General features: G+C 58.4%; 1 protein-coding gene across 1 annotated transcript; it reads left to right on the top strand.

Annotated features, from left to right (window-relative positions):
* Positions 1-7,545: 7,545 nt before the first annotated feature.
* ID3 (inhibitor of DNA binding 3, HLH protein) lies at positions 7,546-8,946 on the top strand. Its single transcript, XM_030504301.1, has 3 exons — positions 7,546-8,034; positions 8,159-8,230; positions 8,425-8,946. Exons 1-2 carry the CDS (start codon positions 7,714-7,716, stop codon positions 8,213-8,215), a joined length of 378 nt encoding a protein of 125 aa, XP_030360161.1. The 5' UTR covers positions 7,546-7,713; the 3' UTR covers positions 8,216-8,230; positions 8,425-8,946.
* The last annotated feature ends 6,221 nt before the right edge of the window (positions 8,947-15,167 follow it).

Genomic DNA, 15,167 nt, shown 5'->3' with positions numbered 1-15,167 from the left:
TGTGAATCAGACACCCATTTGCATCCCAAATAATCTCCTTGTGGAAAACTGCTGATGGTCAAGAAATCAAAAGGAGGAGAATCCTGCTGCATTAGCAATATCTTGACTATTAAATCAGCTCTGGGAGCAGGCAGGGGCTGGAGCTGGGGCAGCAGCTCAGCCTGGTGAGCCTGGCTTCCCACCGTGAATACTCACCCCCCTCTATGCACTCAGTGACAACTGTGCTTAGTTCTTTGTGTCCTCTTAATTTGACAGCTTTGGCCTCTCTTTGCCTTCCCAGCTGGCCAAAAGCACGGATTCCTCACTAGTATCCTCATGGATTTCAGTGGGAGCACAAGACCTGATGCTTTACGAAGCTGGAGGCTTGGCCCAATTGAATCCAATGAGTTCTCTTTTGAGAGGATCACGATTGTATCAGAGAAAGCCAGAGAGGGTTCTTCTGCCAGGCTAGGAGGTGTTTGCCTGCTCAGTTCCACTGTTGGGCACACACTTTGTTCCCCATTTTGGTCTTTAAGCAGCAACCCAAAAGAGAGGTGAGAGGAAGAGGAAGATGCGATGTGAAAACCACAGGTGTGGTACCTGCCATTGTGTTTAAGACAGACCAAAATGAGTTTCTTTGCAGGTTGTATCCATTCCACGTCCTCAAAGCTGGGATGTCCCCACGCTGGTGTCATGTGCTGCTGCTTCCATTTCCCCTTGTGTTCAGCTGGGTGAGAGCTAAAATGCTCTTCATTTCCTTCCCCTGTTTTAAGGCAAAGGAGGGGAGTTGCTGGGACATCACCCTCCCAATGCCTGTGTTCCCTACAGCACCTTCAACCTTCCATGAAAACAGCCACCTCCAGGACTGGGTGTGTGGAGCAGGAGGCTGGCATGCCCAGGGACCCAAACCAGCCCTATTTCACCCCACACTGGAGAGGGCAGACAAAAATAGGTAGTTTTGCACATCACTCATAGCCCAGCTGTGACTACCAGATACTTGTGTCAGATGTGCCCCATCCCTGGCAGTGTTCAAGGCCAGGCTGGACGGGGTTGGAGCAACCTGGTCCAGTGGAAGGTGTCCCTGCCCGTGGCAGAGGGCTGGGACTGGATGAGCTTTAAGGTCCCTTCAACCCAAACCATTCTGTAATGCTCAGCACCAAGCGGCCACGAGTCTTGGGGGACAGTGGGGACACCACCAGCAGCAAACCTACTGAGGTGACACATTGGTCCTGGCCAAATTGAAGCAGAACATGGGGAAAAGCAGAGTCTCCTTGTGCCCCATGCAGGGAAAGCAGCAAAAAGCTCCCTTGGAGGGAGCAGACATCAGCTCTGCTGTAGCCTTTGGTGATGCGTGGGATTCCTGGGTTAGTCCTTGGGGAGCTGCAATCCCAAAAAGCATCTCGCTGGGATACACATGGATAAACCTGGAGCTGCAGGAAAGGCAGGGGCAGGGCGGCGATGCCCTCCCTCATGGCAGCAAGTTATGCAGCACTGAGGACCACAGCTCCTTAACGTCCTCTGTGTTCCCCCTTCCCACCTCTGAAGGCAGCTCCTGGACGTGAGTGGTGCCTCCGGTGCCAGGAAGGTCTGGAAGGGGCTGGAGGGTCCATGGGGCAGCTGGAGGAGGAGGAGATGATGGTCTGAAGCGGGGCGGGGATGGGGGTGCTGTGGGTCCGGGGGGGTGCCCGGTGCCGCCGGTGGGTGACGATGCAGTGCAGCGCTCTCCCGCCAGGGGGCAGTGCCGCGCCGCGCCGGCTCCCAACCGCCAGGGGGCAGCGGCGGCTCAGGCAGCGCGCACCTTCTACGGTACTTGCGGTACTTGCGGTACTTGCGGTACTTGCGTACGGCCTGTGCGTACATACGCATACATATGCATACATACACATACATGTGTGCACAGGGCCATGCAGCTCACATGCGTACACACATGTGTGCATAGGGCCATGCAGCACACACATACATGTGTGCACAGGGCCATGCAGCTCACATGGACACACATACATGCATGCACAGGGGCATGCAGCACGCATATATACCCATGTATACATGTACAAAGCCATACGGCTCACATACATACACATACATGTGCAGCGGAGACAAGGCTGGGGACAAGGGGCACTGGCATTCAGCAGCACACCCAGCATCCTCCTCCTCATCCAATGGGAAGGGGTTGTGGGCCCACACAGTGGGGTTTCATGGGGGGGAATGGATGGGATGGGGGTGTCAGAAGCTTTTATATATAGATCTCAATCCCATGTGCTGGAGCCAAGGGATGGAGCAAGAGATTGTGCAAAGCCCAATGGGAAGAGCAGGGAGATGTGCTTGGAACGATGTGCCCCCTGCCCAGGGGTGCTATTTCATCCCCCCAGGGTACAGGATGGCGGCAGGAGGGGGTGATGTTAGATTCTCTGATGTCTGTTGGGGTTGAACACTGCCAGGGATGGGGCAGCCACAGCTTCTCTGGGCACCCTGTGCCAGCGCCTCAGCACCCTCACAGGGAAGAGCTTCTGCCTCAGAGCTCATCTCAATCTCCCCTCTGGCAGGTTAAAGCCATTCCCCTTGTCCTGTCCCTACAGGCCCTTGTCCAAAGCCCCTCTGCAGGTTTCCTGGAGCCCCTTTAGGCACTGGAGCTGCTCTAAGGTCTCCCCTTCAGGAGCCTTCTCTTCTCCAGGCTGGCCCAGCCCAGCTCTCCCAGCCTGGCTCCAGAGCAGAGCTGCTCCAAGTCCCTCTTGTTTTGGGGTCTCCCGGCGGGGGAATCCCATGGGGATGCTCAGATCCCACCCCAAGCAGGCAGGTCGTGGAGGGGATGCTCAGGCGTTCCCTATCCTGGGGGAGGGATGTGCAGAGCAAAGGAAACACTTCAGGCAGGTTTGAAAAGCACCAAAACCCACGACAGGAAACCCAGATTGCACCAATGCAGATGGGAGTGGAAAAAGCTCTCAAGCTGCTCGCTCTGCTTTTCCCCTTCACTACAAATACAGCTGCCTTATTAGGGGCCGATGGGGCTGAGATAAAGCATCTCCTCTCCCCCCATGTTTTCCGGGGGGGGAGGATGATGTTCCATGCGATGCTGGGGGATGTGGCCCTCCATCCGTGCTGGGGATGGATGGACGGTACCAGGGGCTTGTGTTGGGGTTTGGAGTGCTGGGGATGGTGTGGGCAGCACAGGGCGGTGGGTGTGATGAGTTCTAACGGTCTCTGGGTGTACCGAGGCAAAGCCACATCCTGCAGCGGGGCAGGGATTTGGGGGGGGGGGCGAGAAGGTTAAAAGGGAGGGATTTGGGGGAGGAAACATCAACCCCCTTCCCTTGTGCCTCAGTTTTCCTCTCTGGACCATGCGGGGGCTGCAGCACCCACCTCTGTGAGGCGGGGGCGGGGCTGTGGTGAAGGTGATGCTGGCTTTGGGTGCCCGTGGTTCCCCCTCCCCGGCCCCGGGAGGATATGGTGGGAGGCGGGAGGTGCTTCGCTTGCCACCCTCTGAGTCACCCCGTATCCCCACACCTGCGGCCTCCGCACCCCCCCCAGCCCATCCTCATCCTCCTTTGGCAGGGATGAGTGCAATGGTAGGGAGGGGGGGTAAACCACCCAAACTATGGGTGCACCCACCCTCGTGGACCCCCCGCATGGCCTTTAGGGGTACGGGGGGGCTGTGTGGCACCCCATGGCCTCATTTGGGTAACATGGGTGTGATGCTCCAACCACCCCCCATATCACTGTGGGTGCCCCAAAAGGGCCAGAGAAGGGGGATAAGCCCCTCCCCAGGGATATGGGGGGCCTGTGGTGGTGTCAGGCCTGGGGTGGGGAGGGAGGAATTGGGGGGCCGTGAGAACAGCAGCCGGGAGCAGGGGGAGGAAGCACCGGGAGGGGGGGGTGGCTGCTCCCAGCTCCCCCAGATGTGCCCGTGAGATAGGGCGGCAGGAAGCAGCTGCAGGGAATCCTGGTGCTGGGAATGTCGCTGCCGCCTCCCAGCCCCGCTCCCCCCCTCCCCACAGCCGGGTACCAGCCAGGGGGATGCTCTGGGTATCCCAGTCTGTTCCCTCTGGGGGGTCTCTTCTCCTTCGCTTATGTGCTTTGGACCAAGGGAATGCCTCCCCGTGTTCACTCTGGTCCCTAATGACAACCAGCAGAGTGTGCCGGGCTCCCGCTGGGCGCTGTGTGGGGGGATCCTCAGTCCCTGCCTTGGGCACAGGGGCCGAGAGGGGGTCCCTGGGGCTAATCCCCTGCACAAACAGCTGCACATTCCCCAGGGCTGGATCCCATCTCCTAGTGACAGGGCTTGGGGCCGGGAGGACATGGGGACATGAACCACTGCCCCTTTCTAGGTGCTCGCTCCCAGCCGTGCTGCTCCTTGGTATTCCCCCTATTTCCATGCACATCCAGCCCCATTCATGGCCTGGGTCCGGAGCCTCCAGCACTGCCTGGCTCTTGTGCCGTGCCCCTGTGGTAGGTGAAGGGGTAAACTGAGGCACAGAGCTGTCAGCCTCGTGTTGCTGCTATACATCCATGCAAGTCTGGCAGCTTTGATTTGTAACCCCCATTTAACCCAAAGCACCACCAAATGTGGGATATGATGGCCCAGGATGGTGCTGTGGCCATGGGGACACCAGGGGAGGCCGGGTTTGCCACCCTGCCTGTCCCTGCCCATCCCAGCCCATTCCAGCTGACCCCAGCTCATCCCAGTTCATCCCAGCCCTGCTGCCCTCCCGGGAGCACTCGGGTCTGGCATGATTTGGGGTGCAGGGTGAGCCACAGTTGCCAAAGCTCACCGCATGGCACAGCCTGTGCTGGACATGGCCCTGGGACGAGGTGGGAAGGAGATTTCCGAGCTCATTTAAGAAGACAGAATCCCTTTTTCCCCCCTAAGCATCCACCTCGATTCCATCTCCAGCACCAAAACTCCCTTGGATCCCCGCTGTGCCATGCCATGCCATGCCATGCTGTGCCAGTGCCCAGGCTGCTTGCTTGGCTTGAGGCATCTCCCAAACTCAATGACTTAAAGCAGTCGCTCCCAGCTCTCGCTCCCACGTTGCGCAGAGCCGGCCGGGTCTCCCGGCTTCCCGCGCTTCCAAAGGATCCCGAGGGGCTCCGGAGATCCCGGGGAGGGAGGGATTTCTACCCCTGCCTTATCCCAGAAGCGGATCCAGATGACCCCTTGGGGCAGAGCCCTTCCCTTTGTAGCTGCCCCGGGCGCTCTGCCACGTCTCCGTTCCTCCCCTCTCCCGTCCAAATCCCTTCCCCGCAGCCAACACTTCCAGGCAGCCTCAGGCTTCCCCCTCCCCGCCCCCAAAACGCTTTGTCCCCCCCGGAACACCGGGACCCCCACAGTCGCCCTCCCTGCCCCACAGCAGCCAAGGCTGACTACGGCTCTTCCCACCCTGTCCTTCACATCCTGCCACCTGAACCGGCTTATTTAAGGGAACAAAACCATCTACCAAACCAAACCCAAGCCCTAAGGGGGGGGGGGGGGCTGCTTCTGACCCCCCCTTCCCGATCCATGGGGATCTCCACAGGTATTTGCAGCGTGGGCAAATCACACGGGAATAACGGGAAAGAGGAAAAGCTTGTGGGGAGCGATAAGGGGGGGCACACGGTCACCCCTCCATGGGAAGATAGGGGGAGGCTTTGCATTGTTCTGGGGGGTCCCCAAGCCGGGTGCCCCCCAGCTCCTGCTTCTCCTCTGCCTTATGTTAACGCTGAGTTTGAATACAACACCCAGTGTGGGCCCTTTTCACCATGAAATCATCGCGCTCCGGAGCATTCCCGCTCCCTTCCTCCCCCTCCTTTTCCCTCCTCCGTGCCAAGAAACCCGCTCCCCCCCTTCCCAGGACACCCCAAACCTGGAACCAGCAGCGGGGCAGCACCCCAAAAGTGTGGGGACCTGACCCACAACTGGGGGCGTCGATAACCCCATCCCCGCGCTCCCGCCGCACATCGGGGGTACCCCGCGATCGCAGCGGACACCCCCGGGTTTGGGAGCGGGGTCCATGGGCGGCGTGGCCGCGGTGTGTGTGTATGGGGTGGGGGGGTGATGATGAAGAAGAGGAGGGGGGGGAGGAAGGTTGCCTTGGCCACGCATCGCTGTGTGAATGCATGACGTGCGCAGGGCTGGCGCCAGGCTGTCTGGGGCCGGGAGTTAGATCAACACAGCTGGAGGGCCCGGGCCACAGCTGGGCAAAGGCAGCGGGTCCCCCCCCCGCACCGCACAGGCAGGGCCTGTGGGAACCGCCGCCAACAAAACCCCCCGGCAAACAAAAGCACCCCCCAACAGACCCCCCCCTTCCCATGGGAAATGGGGGGCTGGGAAAGGGGGGGGGCATGGGAATGAGGGAGGCGGCTGGAGGCTGGTGCTTGGGGGGGGGGCCTTTAACCGAGTTTTTTTGGGGGGTAAAAATAGTTTTTAAATGTTTTGGATTTTTTTTTAATTTAATCCCAAATTGAAATTATTTTTTATTAATTTTTCTTTTTTTTTTTTTTTTGGTTTAATTTTTCCTTTTTTTTTTTTTTTTCCAAATTTTAATCCATTTAAACCCAGTAACTTCTCACTTCTGGAGTTTTCCTGGATGCTGCTCGGGGCGGGGGGGGCAGCGAGTGCGGGAGGAAAAACGGGGGGGGGGGTGCAAAGGAGGGAAACACACCCCCCTCGCGCCCCCAAACTGGGATTTGGGGCAGATCTGGGATAAATCACTGCGGTGGGAAGGCGGAATTTGGTCCGCCCCCCCCGCACCCCCATTAGCCGGGACCCCCCGGGTGGAACATCCCCCCGTAACCAATCCCCTGGGGGTGCCCCTTGGATTCCTAAGCCGGGTGTCGTGGGAGTGTCACCCCCCCGGGACCCCTCCATGTGCCACATTGGGTACCGGCCACCACAAACTGCTCCAGCGTGGGGCAGCCACAGTTCAGAGGGGGGGTGTTTGCCTTCATCCCTCCTTCATCCCTTGGACTAAAATCACCCCCTGGCCTATAAATCTCTTCTCCCCCCCCTTCTCCAACCACCCAGCCCCAAACCCCTGCAGGCCTCTCGCAGTCGCTGACCTAAATCTGGTTTCTCCATCGTAACCTCCGTTTTACCGCAATTAATTTTTTTCTGCTGGTCACAAGATAATTCCTGACGCCAGGAAGTCTGGAGGTCAGATGAGAAGCGGATTGAGGAACAGGGCGGCACTAATTTCCCTACAATATAGCCCGGTCAAACCTCTCGCTTTAGGGAACGGAGGGAGGGAGGGAACCCCCCATGGTCCTGCCTAAAAATAGGGGGGAATTCACTGCCATGGGGAGTTTGGGGGGGGGACACATACTGGGATTGGGGTATCCAAAGGGTTTAGGGGGGGAATCCCCCCACTAAGAAGGTGCTGGGGGGGTTCTGGTTGTGTGTGAGACCGTCTTGGTCGTGTGTGTGTGTCCCCCCCCATAAGGGTCATTTTGGAGGGGGGGGTGGTGTCTATCGCTTCATTGCGATGCAAAGGTGGGGTTTAATGAGTCATTTGCATATAAGGGGAGTGGTTTGGGGTCATTTGCATGGAAGGGGAGGGGACATATGGGCCGCCTATATAAAAGGCGGCGTGGGGCTACCACCTCCCTAGTGCGGCAGCGAGGTGCGGGGTGCGGGTCCCGAGGTTCCGTGATCCCAAGCTTTAGTGGTCCAGGTTTTCGAGGTGCCGGTGCCTGGAGGTCCCAGCAGAGGCCCAACACCTTCAGCATCCCCCAGCTTCTCCATCCTCCTGCTTTCCCCGCATCATGAAAGCCATCAGCCCGGTGCGGTCCGTCCGGAGCTGCTACGAAGCCGTTTGCTGCCTCTCGGAGCAGAGCCTGGCTATCGCCCGGGGGAGCAGCAACAAGAGCCCGGCCCTGGAGGAACCCATGAACTTGCTGTACGATATGAACGACTGCTATTCCAAGCTGCGGGAGCTGGTGCCGGGAATCCCGCAGGGCAGCAAGGTGAGCCAGGTGGAGATCCTCCAGCATGTCATCGACTACATCTTCGACCTCCAGATCGTGCTGGAGGAGGGAGGCAAGAGCCGAGACCCCTCTTCTGAGGCCACCCTGCTCTCCTTGAAGGTAAGGGCTGCTTTGGGATGGGATGGAGGGAAGAAGGGGTATTTTGCGGATGCACAGCCTGGGTGCGGTGGGAATAGGGAGACGCACGGGTACGCGTTCTGAGCCTTCTCCTCGCTCTCCGCAGGCGGCCGAGCTCGCTTCTGAACTCTGCTCCAAAGACGAGAGGAGTTTGTGTCACTAACGGCTCCTCCGGCAGGTGAGTGACCTCCCTGATGCATCCCAAAATCCCCCTTCAGCATCCCTATGGACTCACCTCAGCCGCGACGCAACGCGGTCCCCCCAAACCGCCCCGAACTCCCAAACCTCAGTTACCACACCACGAATTATAGGTTTAAATTGACTATTATTCCCCCCCCCCCTTTTCTTCTCTCTCCCCCCGGTGCCAATCAGCAAACAGGCAGCGAGCGGCGGTTCCTGGTTCGTTATCAGCCGGAGGTAAATAGCAGCTTCCTCCGTGGCGCCGGGCTGTCTGCGACCTACCGGCCCCGCCATCGCCTCCTCTGGGCCCGGGGAGCGGCTTGGGCCCGGCCCCCCCTCTCCACCACCAGCACCCCCGGAGAGCAGCATCCCGGCTTCAAGCAGGACCCTCGGACCCGACCCCAAACCGAGCTACTTTAACTAATAGACTGATGAAGAGGCGGTTGTCTGTATATTTTTGGATGATAGCAACGAGTCCTTTATATAAAAAGGTGTTTAATGGGATGGGGGGGGGGATTAGGGGGTTTTGGGGTTGGGGGGCACATCCTTGAGTATGAACCAAACTTTTTGGGGCCGCGGCCTCGTGTATTGTGGAGCTCTATACTAGAGTATAACGTTTTTGTACCTTTTGTGCAGGAAGGTGAGTTTCTGCGGACGTGCCTTGTATTTGCTTTTATCGACTTTTTATAAAAGTTACCGTTTTGACAGAATAAAGCCGTTTTGGATGTGTGTTTCTGGGGTGGGGGGAGCTGGGGGGAGGATACCCCCCCTAAAACCTTCTGTAACTTCTAGGGTTACAATAGGAATCTTCTTAATTGTGGAATAGCTTTGAAATGTCAGCTCAGGTATGGGAGGAATTAACCCTAGGCTGCTGTCTCCCGGCCCGAGCTGGCTGCCAGCTATTTTGGGTGCTGCTCTGCTTATCTGATAGGGAAGGAGTGAAGCTGCTGAGCCCCGGGGACCATCTGGAGGTGTAGCTGCAAACCGGGGGGAGGAAGATGCTTTTACCAAGGCCTTCCCGTTCTTTCCCATATAAAAAAGGGGCTCTATTTGAGCTGCTCCCCCAAAGGAAAGGAGAGTTTGTGGGCTCTAATCGGGGTTGCTCTGAGCCTTGCCATGACCTGGGTGGCATCCACACTGGCCAGAACACACACACCCCTCCCCACCGGGGGATGTAAGGGGGAGTAGCACCCCAGGGAAGGGGTGTTGGGAACAGGAATGCCTTTCCCTCTGCTAGGATTCACGCTGTGTTTTCCCTTCGGCTCTGGAGCAGATGTGACTGGTGGCCAGCTCAGCTGCAGAGCCCCGTGGCTGCAGCACAGCTGGGCCGGATCCTGCTCTGCAGGGAAGGTGCTGGCCTGCCTGGGGTTAAGTTACATTCCCCACACCTGTAGCACTATCTTTACCCTTTCTGATGAGCTCTGGGTTTGCTGCCATAGGCATGGTGTGCGTCCTCACCCCACAGTGTTGGGATGTGCTGCAGCATCCAGGTGAGCTGGGGCAGGGGCTGCAGGATGGGAGGAGGAAGAGGAAGAAGGCAAGAGGAGTGCTGGGGCACAGGGTGATGCAAACCTTGCCCCATGTGCACTGGCTTCAGCCTCCATCCTCATGACAGCCAGCATGAGCTCAGGGTGCAGCCAGCACCCACCACGAACCCTTTGTGGGCATTCCCAGGGGGAAAAGCAGTGTGCGGGGCATCTAAAAAGCATCAATGGGATCTTAAACCCCCGGGAATATCTCTCCCTCCTCATGATGTCCCCAGCCTCCCTGAGGGCAGGTTACCCCTTGGCACGCATGGATGGGGTGGGATGGGGTGACACAGGCTATTCCTGGTGCAGCAGGAGGCAGGAAACCACCACTTCTGGGAACTGAGCTGGTGTTGCCTAATGGCTAAACCAGGTTTTTGCCATCTTCACTGGCTTTTAGCTTGGGAGGAGAAGCCAAGGGGTGGGTTAAGGGTGAGTGTTCCCCATGCTGGCCTGCTTGTTGTAGTCCTCCAGCTGTGCCAATGCTGATGGACCAAAGGGATTTAATTGGGATGGGTGGGAAAAGCACCCCAGGAACGAGCCAGGGAATGGGGCTGGGTCTCAGTAGCTGCACAATGGGGCTCCCCGCAGTATGAGCACCCTAGCTCATGATGGGTCCCCCAACCGGGGTGATGGTGGTGGAGATCCTGCAGCCATGGGAGCATCTGATGAGCCCAGTTTGAGTCTGGGGTTACTGGGAGAAGTGGGGACAGGCCATTGGGTCCTTGCAGATGGTACCAGCACTGGGGAGGTGGAGGTGGGGGTCCTGTCCCCCTGTGGTTTGGCAGGGTGAGGGTTTGGCTCTAGTTCCCAGGAAGCCTCCCGGGTGCATGGATCCCGATGCCTTGCCTGGAACAGCTGCCCCACCATTCCCAAGCCCTGGGAATGGCCGGGGGAGTGCACAAGCCTTGCCTGGACCCCCAACCTGATCGCTGACGTGAGCTGTGGCGTAACACTGATGCTTTCCTTGGGAACCCTAATTTAAACTAAATAAATGAAAAAAGAACTAAAAAGGGAAAAAAACCACAACTAAATGTAGGTGCTGTTGCCCTGCCGCGGCTGGGGTTCACTTTGTGGGGCAGATGTAGTGCAAGAAACACCCCCGGTTCCCCCCATATCCGAGCGTTGCTTTTCTCATCCCAATTCCATCGCCCGGGTGCAAAAGGGAGATGAGGAGCGCAGTAACTAACCCCGGGGGGGTGTGGGGGGTGAAGGCCGGTCGTGCCCCAGCCGCGGTGCCGGTGGCCGGGCCGGGCCGGCTTCAATCGCCTCTTGGCAAGAGGCTGAGTCTGATGCAATCGGCCGCGGTTCCCCACCTGTATTTGCCATTGTGTGCCCGGAGCTGTTTGCAGGTGTTTGCTGGCGCCGCGCTGTCTGAGCCGCACTTCCCTCCTCCTCCTCCTCCTGCTCCTGCTCCTGCTCCCGCTGCCTGCCCCGGCCAAGCCCGGCCCCCCCTGCTCCCGGCTCCCCGCCAGCCGCGGCGGATGCGGAGCTCACACACGCGTGGGATCGGGCGCACATGGATGTGCATGTGTGTGCTGTGTGCGCGGACATGCGCGGCTATGCACATACATGCACTGAGGCGTTTTGCGTGTGCATGCGTGCGCTTGGACACACATGCTTACACACACATGCACGCTCTGGCAGACACATGTGCACCAGCAACAAGGCATCAGCGGCACATGTGCTCCTCCAAAGCATGTAGATACGCACATGGGCTGCGGCACATGTGTGCTTTCCAGCAGGGGCACATGCATGCATATGTGCGTGCATGCATGTGTGTGCACACATGCAAACACACACGCATGCGTGCACACACGTGCACACACATGCGCATGAATGCAGGCACATGTGCACACATGAACACACACGCATATGCACATATGCACAGACATGCATGCACACGCACATGCGTGCACACGCACATGTATCCACACACGCATTCATGCGCACACATGCACACCCCGGCCCAGCCAACAGGGACACGCACCCGCATGCATGCACACACACACATGCTTACACACACATGCACACTCTGACCCAGCCAACAGGGACACGCACCCACATGCGTGCACACACATGCGTGCACACACACACACATGCTTACACACACATGCACAATCTGACCCAGCCAACAGGGACACGCATCCACATGCATGCACACACACGCATGCACACACACATGCTTACACACACATGCACAATCTGACCCAGCCAACAGGGACACGCATCCACATGCATGCACACACGCGTACACATGCGCACACATGCATACACACCCCAACCCAGCCAACAAGGACACGCATCCACACTCCATTCCTCCGTCCTTGTGTCCCTCCATCCCTCTGTCCCGTTTTCCCTCCTCCATCTCTCTGTCCTTGTGCTTCCCCGTGTCCCTCCATCCCCGCATCTCTCCGTCCCACGGTCGCTCATCGACCCCCCTGTGCCGGGCCGGGGATGCCGGGGCCGGGGGGGCCGGGGCGGAGCGGGACTCGCAGCCGCGGCTCGCTGCTGCCGTCTCCAGGGCAGAGGAGGAAGAGCCCGGCTCAGGGAGGCAAGGGCCGAACCTCCTCGATGCCACAAGGCTTATTTCAGCACCTCCCGTGTTGGGAGGGACCTTACAGCTCCTTCAGCTCCAACCCTCTGCCACAGGCAGGGACACCTTCCACTAGAGCAGGTTGCTCCAAGCCCCTGTGTCCAACCTGGCCTTGAACACTGCCAGGGATGGGGCAGCCACAGCTTCTCTGGGCACCCTGTGCCAGCGCCTCAGCACCCTCACAGGGAAGAGCTTCTGCCTCAGAGCTCATCTCAATCTCCCCTCTGGCAGGTTAAAGCCATTCCCCTTGGCCTGTCCCCTGTCCAAAGCCCCTCTCCAGGTTTCCTGTAGCCTCTTTAGGCACTGGAGCTGCTCTAAGGTCTCCCCTTAAGGAGCCTTCTCTTCCCCAGGCTGGGAGCATCTACTCGGGGAAGTGTCTTGGCCAACAGGGTGCAGTGATGGTCATGACACCTCAGGGACAGTAGGGAAAACAGAGCCAGCAGCAGGATGGTGCTTTCCCACCACACCGGTCTATCCCACCTCCCCCGCAGGCTTGGGGATGCTGGAGGAGCGTTTTGTCACCCAGCACCGAGGCTGAGGAGCTTGGCCAGAACCTGCTCATGCTGTGCAGCTCCAGTGCTGGGAGCTGGGGGATGCTGAGCACTCTTCCCAGTGTGGGGAAGGTGCCAGGACCCCCATCTCTATCTCCATGGAGATCTTCTTGGTGACAAAAAACATCAGTGGGAGAAGAGGAGGAGACTGGAAGTGAAGATTTTCCAGCAGTTAGAAGCTGATTGTAGCAGGGATCTGCACTTTGAAGGCCAGGATTTCCATCTCCAGCAGTGCTGGACTCTGGGCTTGGCTTGTTTGATGGCAAGAGTTGGTCCTTACATGCAACCAGTGGAGGAGAGGACACAGCCACATGGCTGTAATCCTTTGAGCTGGATGGTGGAGAAGCCAACATGGATGTTTGGCTCAGCCTGAAGGTGATGGGTGATGGGGTGTTCATGTCCATCTCCCTGGACCTGGCTACCTATAGGTAGGCAAGCTGAGCCAGGAGAGCTTGCAGAGAGTCCAACACCTCTTGGAAAGCAGCAAGGAGAATACCAGAAAGTGTGAACAGATCCCTGAGGAGCTCAACATGTAAGACCTGCTGCAAACGTCCTTCCTCTTTGCTGGTTTGGTTGTAGGGTGGATGAGGGGTGTCAGCCCATTTATCCATCGCCAAGGCAAAGCTGCCCCGTTTGGGTTGGGGGTGGAACCTGGTGGCTGTCACCCATATGGAGGCATTGGTGCCGCATGGAGATATCAGCCTGTGGCTTCTGAAAGCTGTGTGGCTTGGAGGGGCTTGGAGCAACCTGGTCTAGTGGAAGGTGTCCCTGCCCATGGCAGGGGGTTGGAACTGGATGAGCTGTGAGGTCCTTTCCAACCCAAAGCATTGACACTGATTTAGCCACCCTGCTGGGTATGTCATTGTCTTTGTGCGCTGAAATGGAGACAGCAGTTGCCTTCTCCCTGTAGGGGGAAAGATGAAGGTCTGGGTGGGTTGAGTTGCCAAGTCCATGTGCTCCTGGCAGAGGGACATGGTGTCCAGCCGCGTGGTGGCTTTACTGCTGCCAGGCTCTTTGTTCTGCCTCAGAGCCCTTGCATGGTGGGAGGCAAACATCTGGCCTGGATCAGAGGCTCCTGGTGTCCTCCCGCAAACTGAGCTGGAATCTGGAGGTCTGGTGTCCACCCTCATCCACAGCAGAGGCCATGGTGTCCATGTGTCTGTCTTCTAGGAGGCTGCTTTGCAAGAAAGTCCATCTCTGTGCCTGAACATCCCCATCCCAGACCTGGACATGAAGTTGCCTTGCCTGGAGAGGAGAACGTTGAAGAGGAAAGGATGGATGGAGGGCAATCAGCTGATGGGGAGGAACAAGGTGATAGGGAGAACAAGGTAATATAGGGAGGAATGAGGTCACTCCTCAGCAGGAATCAACTGTGGCTTGTCCATCAATGGCTCTGGTGGCCTTTTACTGGTCCCAGCAAGTCTTGGAGTTGCCCTCTCCCAGGGGTTCACTGTTGCCTTGGGGCTTTCTGCCACTGGTACACCCTGAAATGCTCTGTGGGCTGAACTGGGGGCCCTTCACCCCCTTTTTCTCCCTCCCCTTTGCCACTAAGACCCTGTGCACTCCAAGAACACGATGGCTGGGGCTGGGGACAGTGGGTTGGGGGGCACCCCTCTGAGGTCCCTGCACCCCCAAACAGCACTGACCCCTGCGCTGGGGGCAGGGGGGGAGTGGGGGAATTGCTGTCAGACAGCTTCTGGCTGGAGGACTCCAAAATTGTTTATCTCCCAAATAGATGAAGCCCCTCCCTCCTCGTTGGGAATGGTGGGGGAGATGGGGATGTGGTGGGAAGGGGGGGAACTCCCAGCTTGAGGGGGGGATTTAATAGATAATTAAATAACAATAAATCAATCCCAGTCCCGATCCCAACCCCAGTGACCCCCATTCCAGGCGCCCCCCCATGGGAGCAGGTCGTCCCCCATAGGCCACGCCCCCTATTTTGCATACACCCCCCCCGGCCCGTAGCGCGGCCCCTTTAAGGCCCCTCCCGGCGCCGATGCCCTCCGCGGGAAGGAGGGGGGGAGAGAGGGGGCGTGGCGTCGCCGCCGTCAGCCAATCAGAGCGCGGCGTTTTCCGCGGGAAATCCGAATTTCGCGGGACGCCGTTTGGCGCTTAAAAAAAAAAAAGCCAAAAAACCGGAAAAAAAGAAAAGGAATTAAAAGAAAACCCCCAAAACCGGAGCGATCGGGGCCGGGCACGACCGGAACCGGGCGGGGGGGGGGCAGCGGCCCGAGGCGGGGCCGCGTTCCGGCCCTAGCGCAG

Source organism: Strigops habroptila, chromosome 12 (genome assembly GCF_004027225.2).
Source record: "Strigops habroptila isolate Jane chromosome 12, bStrHab1.2.pri, whole genome shotgun sequence".
In the NCBI taxonomy this organism is placed as follows: Eukaryota; Metazoa; Chordata; class Aves; order Psittaciformes; family Psittacidae; genus Strigops; species Strigops habroptila.
The sequence above is the reverse complement of the archived record's forward strand: the minus strand, read 5'-3'. Positions and strand labels throughout refer to the sequence as shown.

Bases quoted from the DNA above. Each gene is read 5' to 3' on its own strand.
- ID3 (XM_030504301.1), top strand. From the start codon at position 7,714: ATGAAAGCCATCAGCCCGGTGCGGTCCGTCCGGAGCTGCTACGAAGCC. The intron at 8,035-8,158 runs GTAAGGGCTGCT...CGCTCTCCGCAG, and splicing joins CCACCCTGCTCTCCTTGAAG to GCGGCCGAGCTCGCTTCTGA.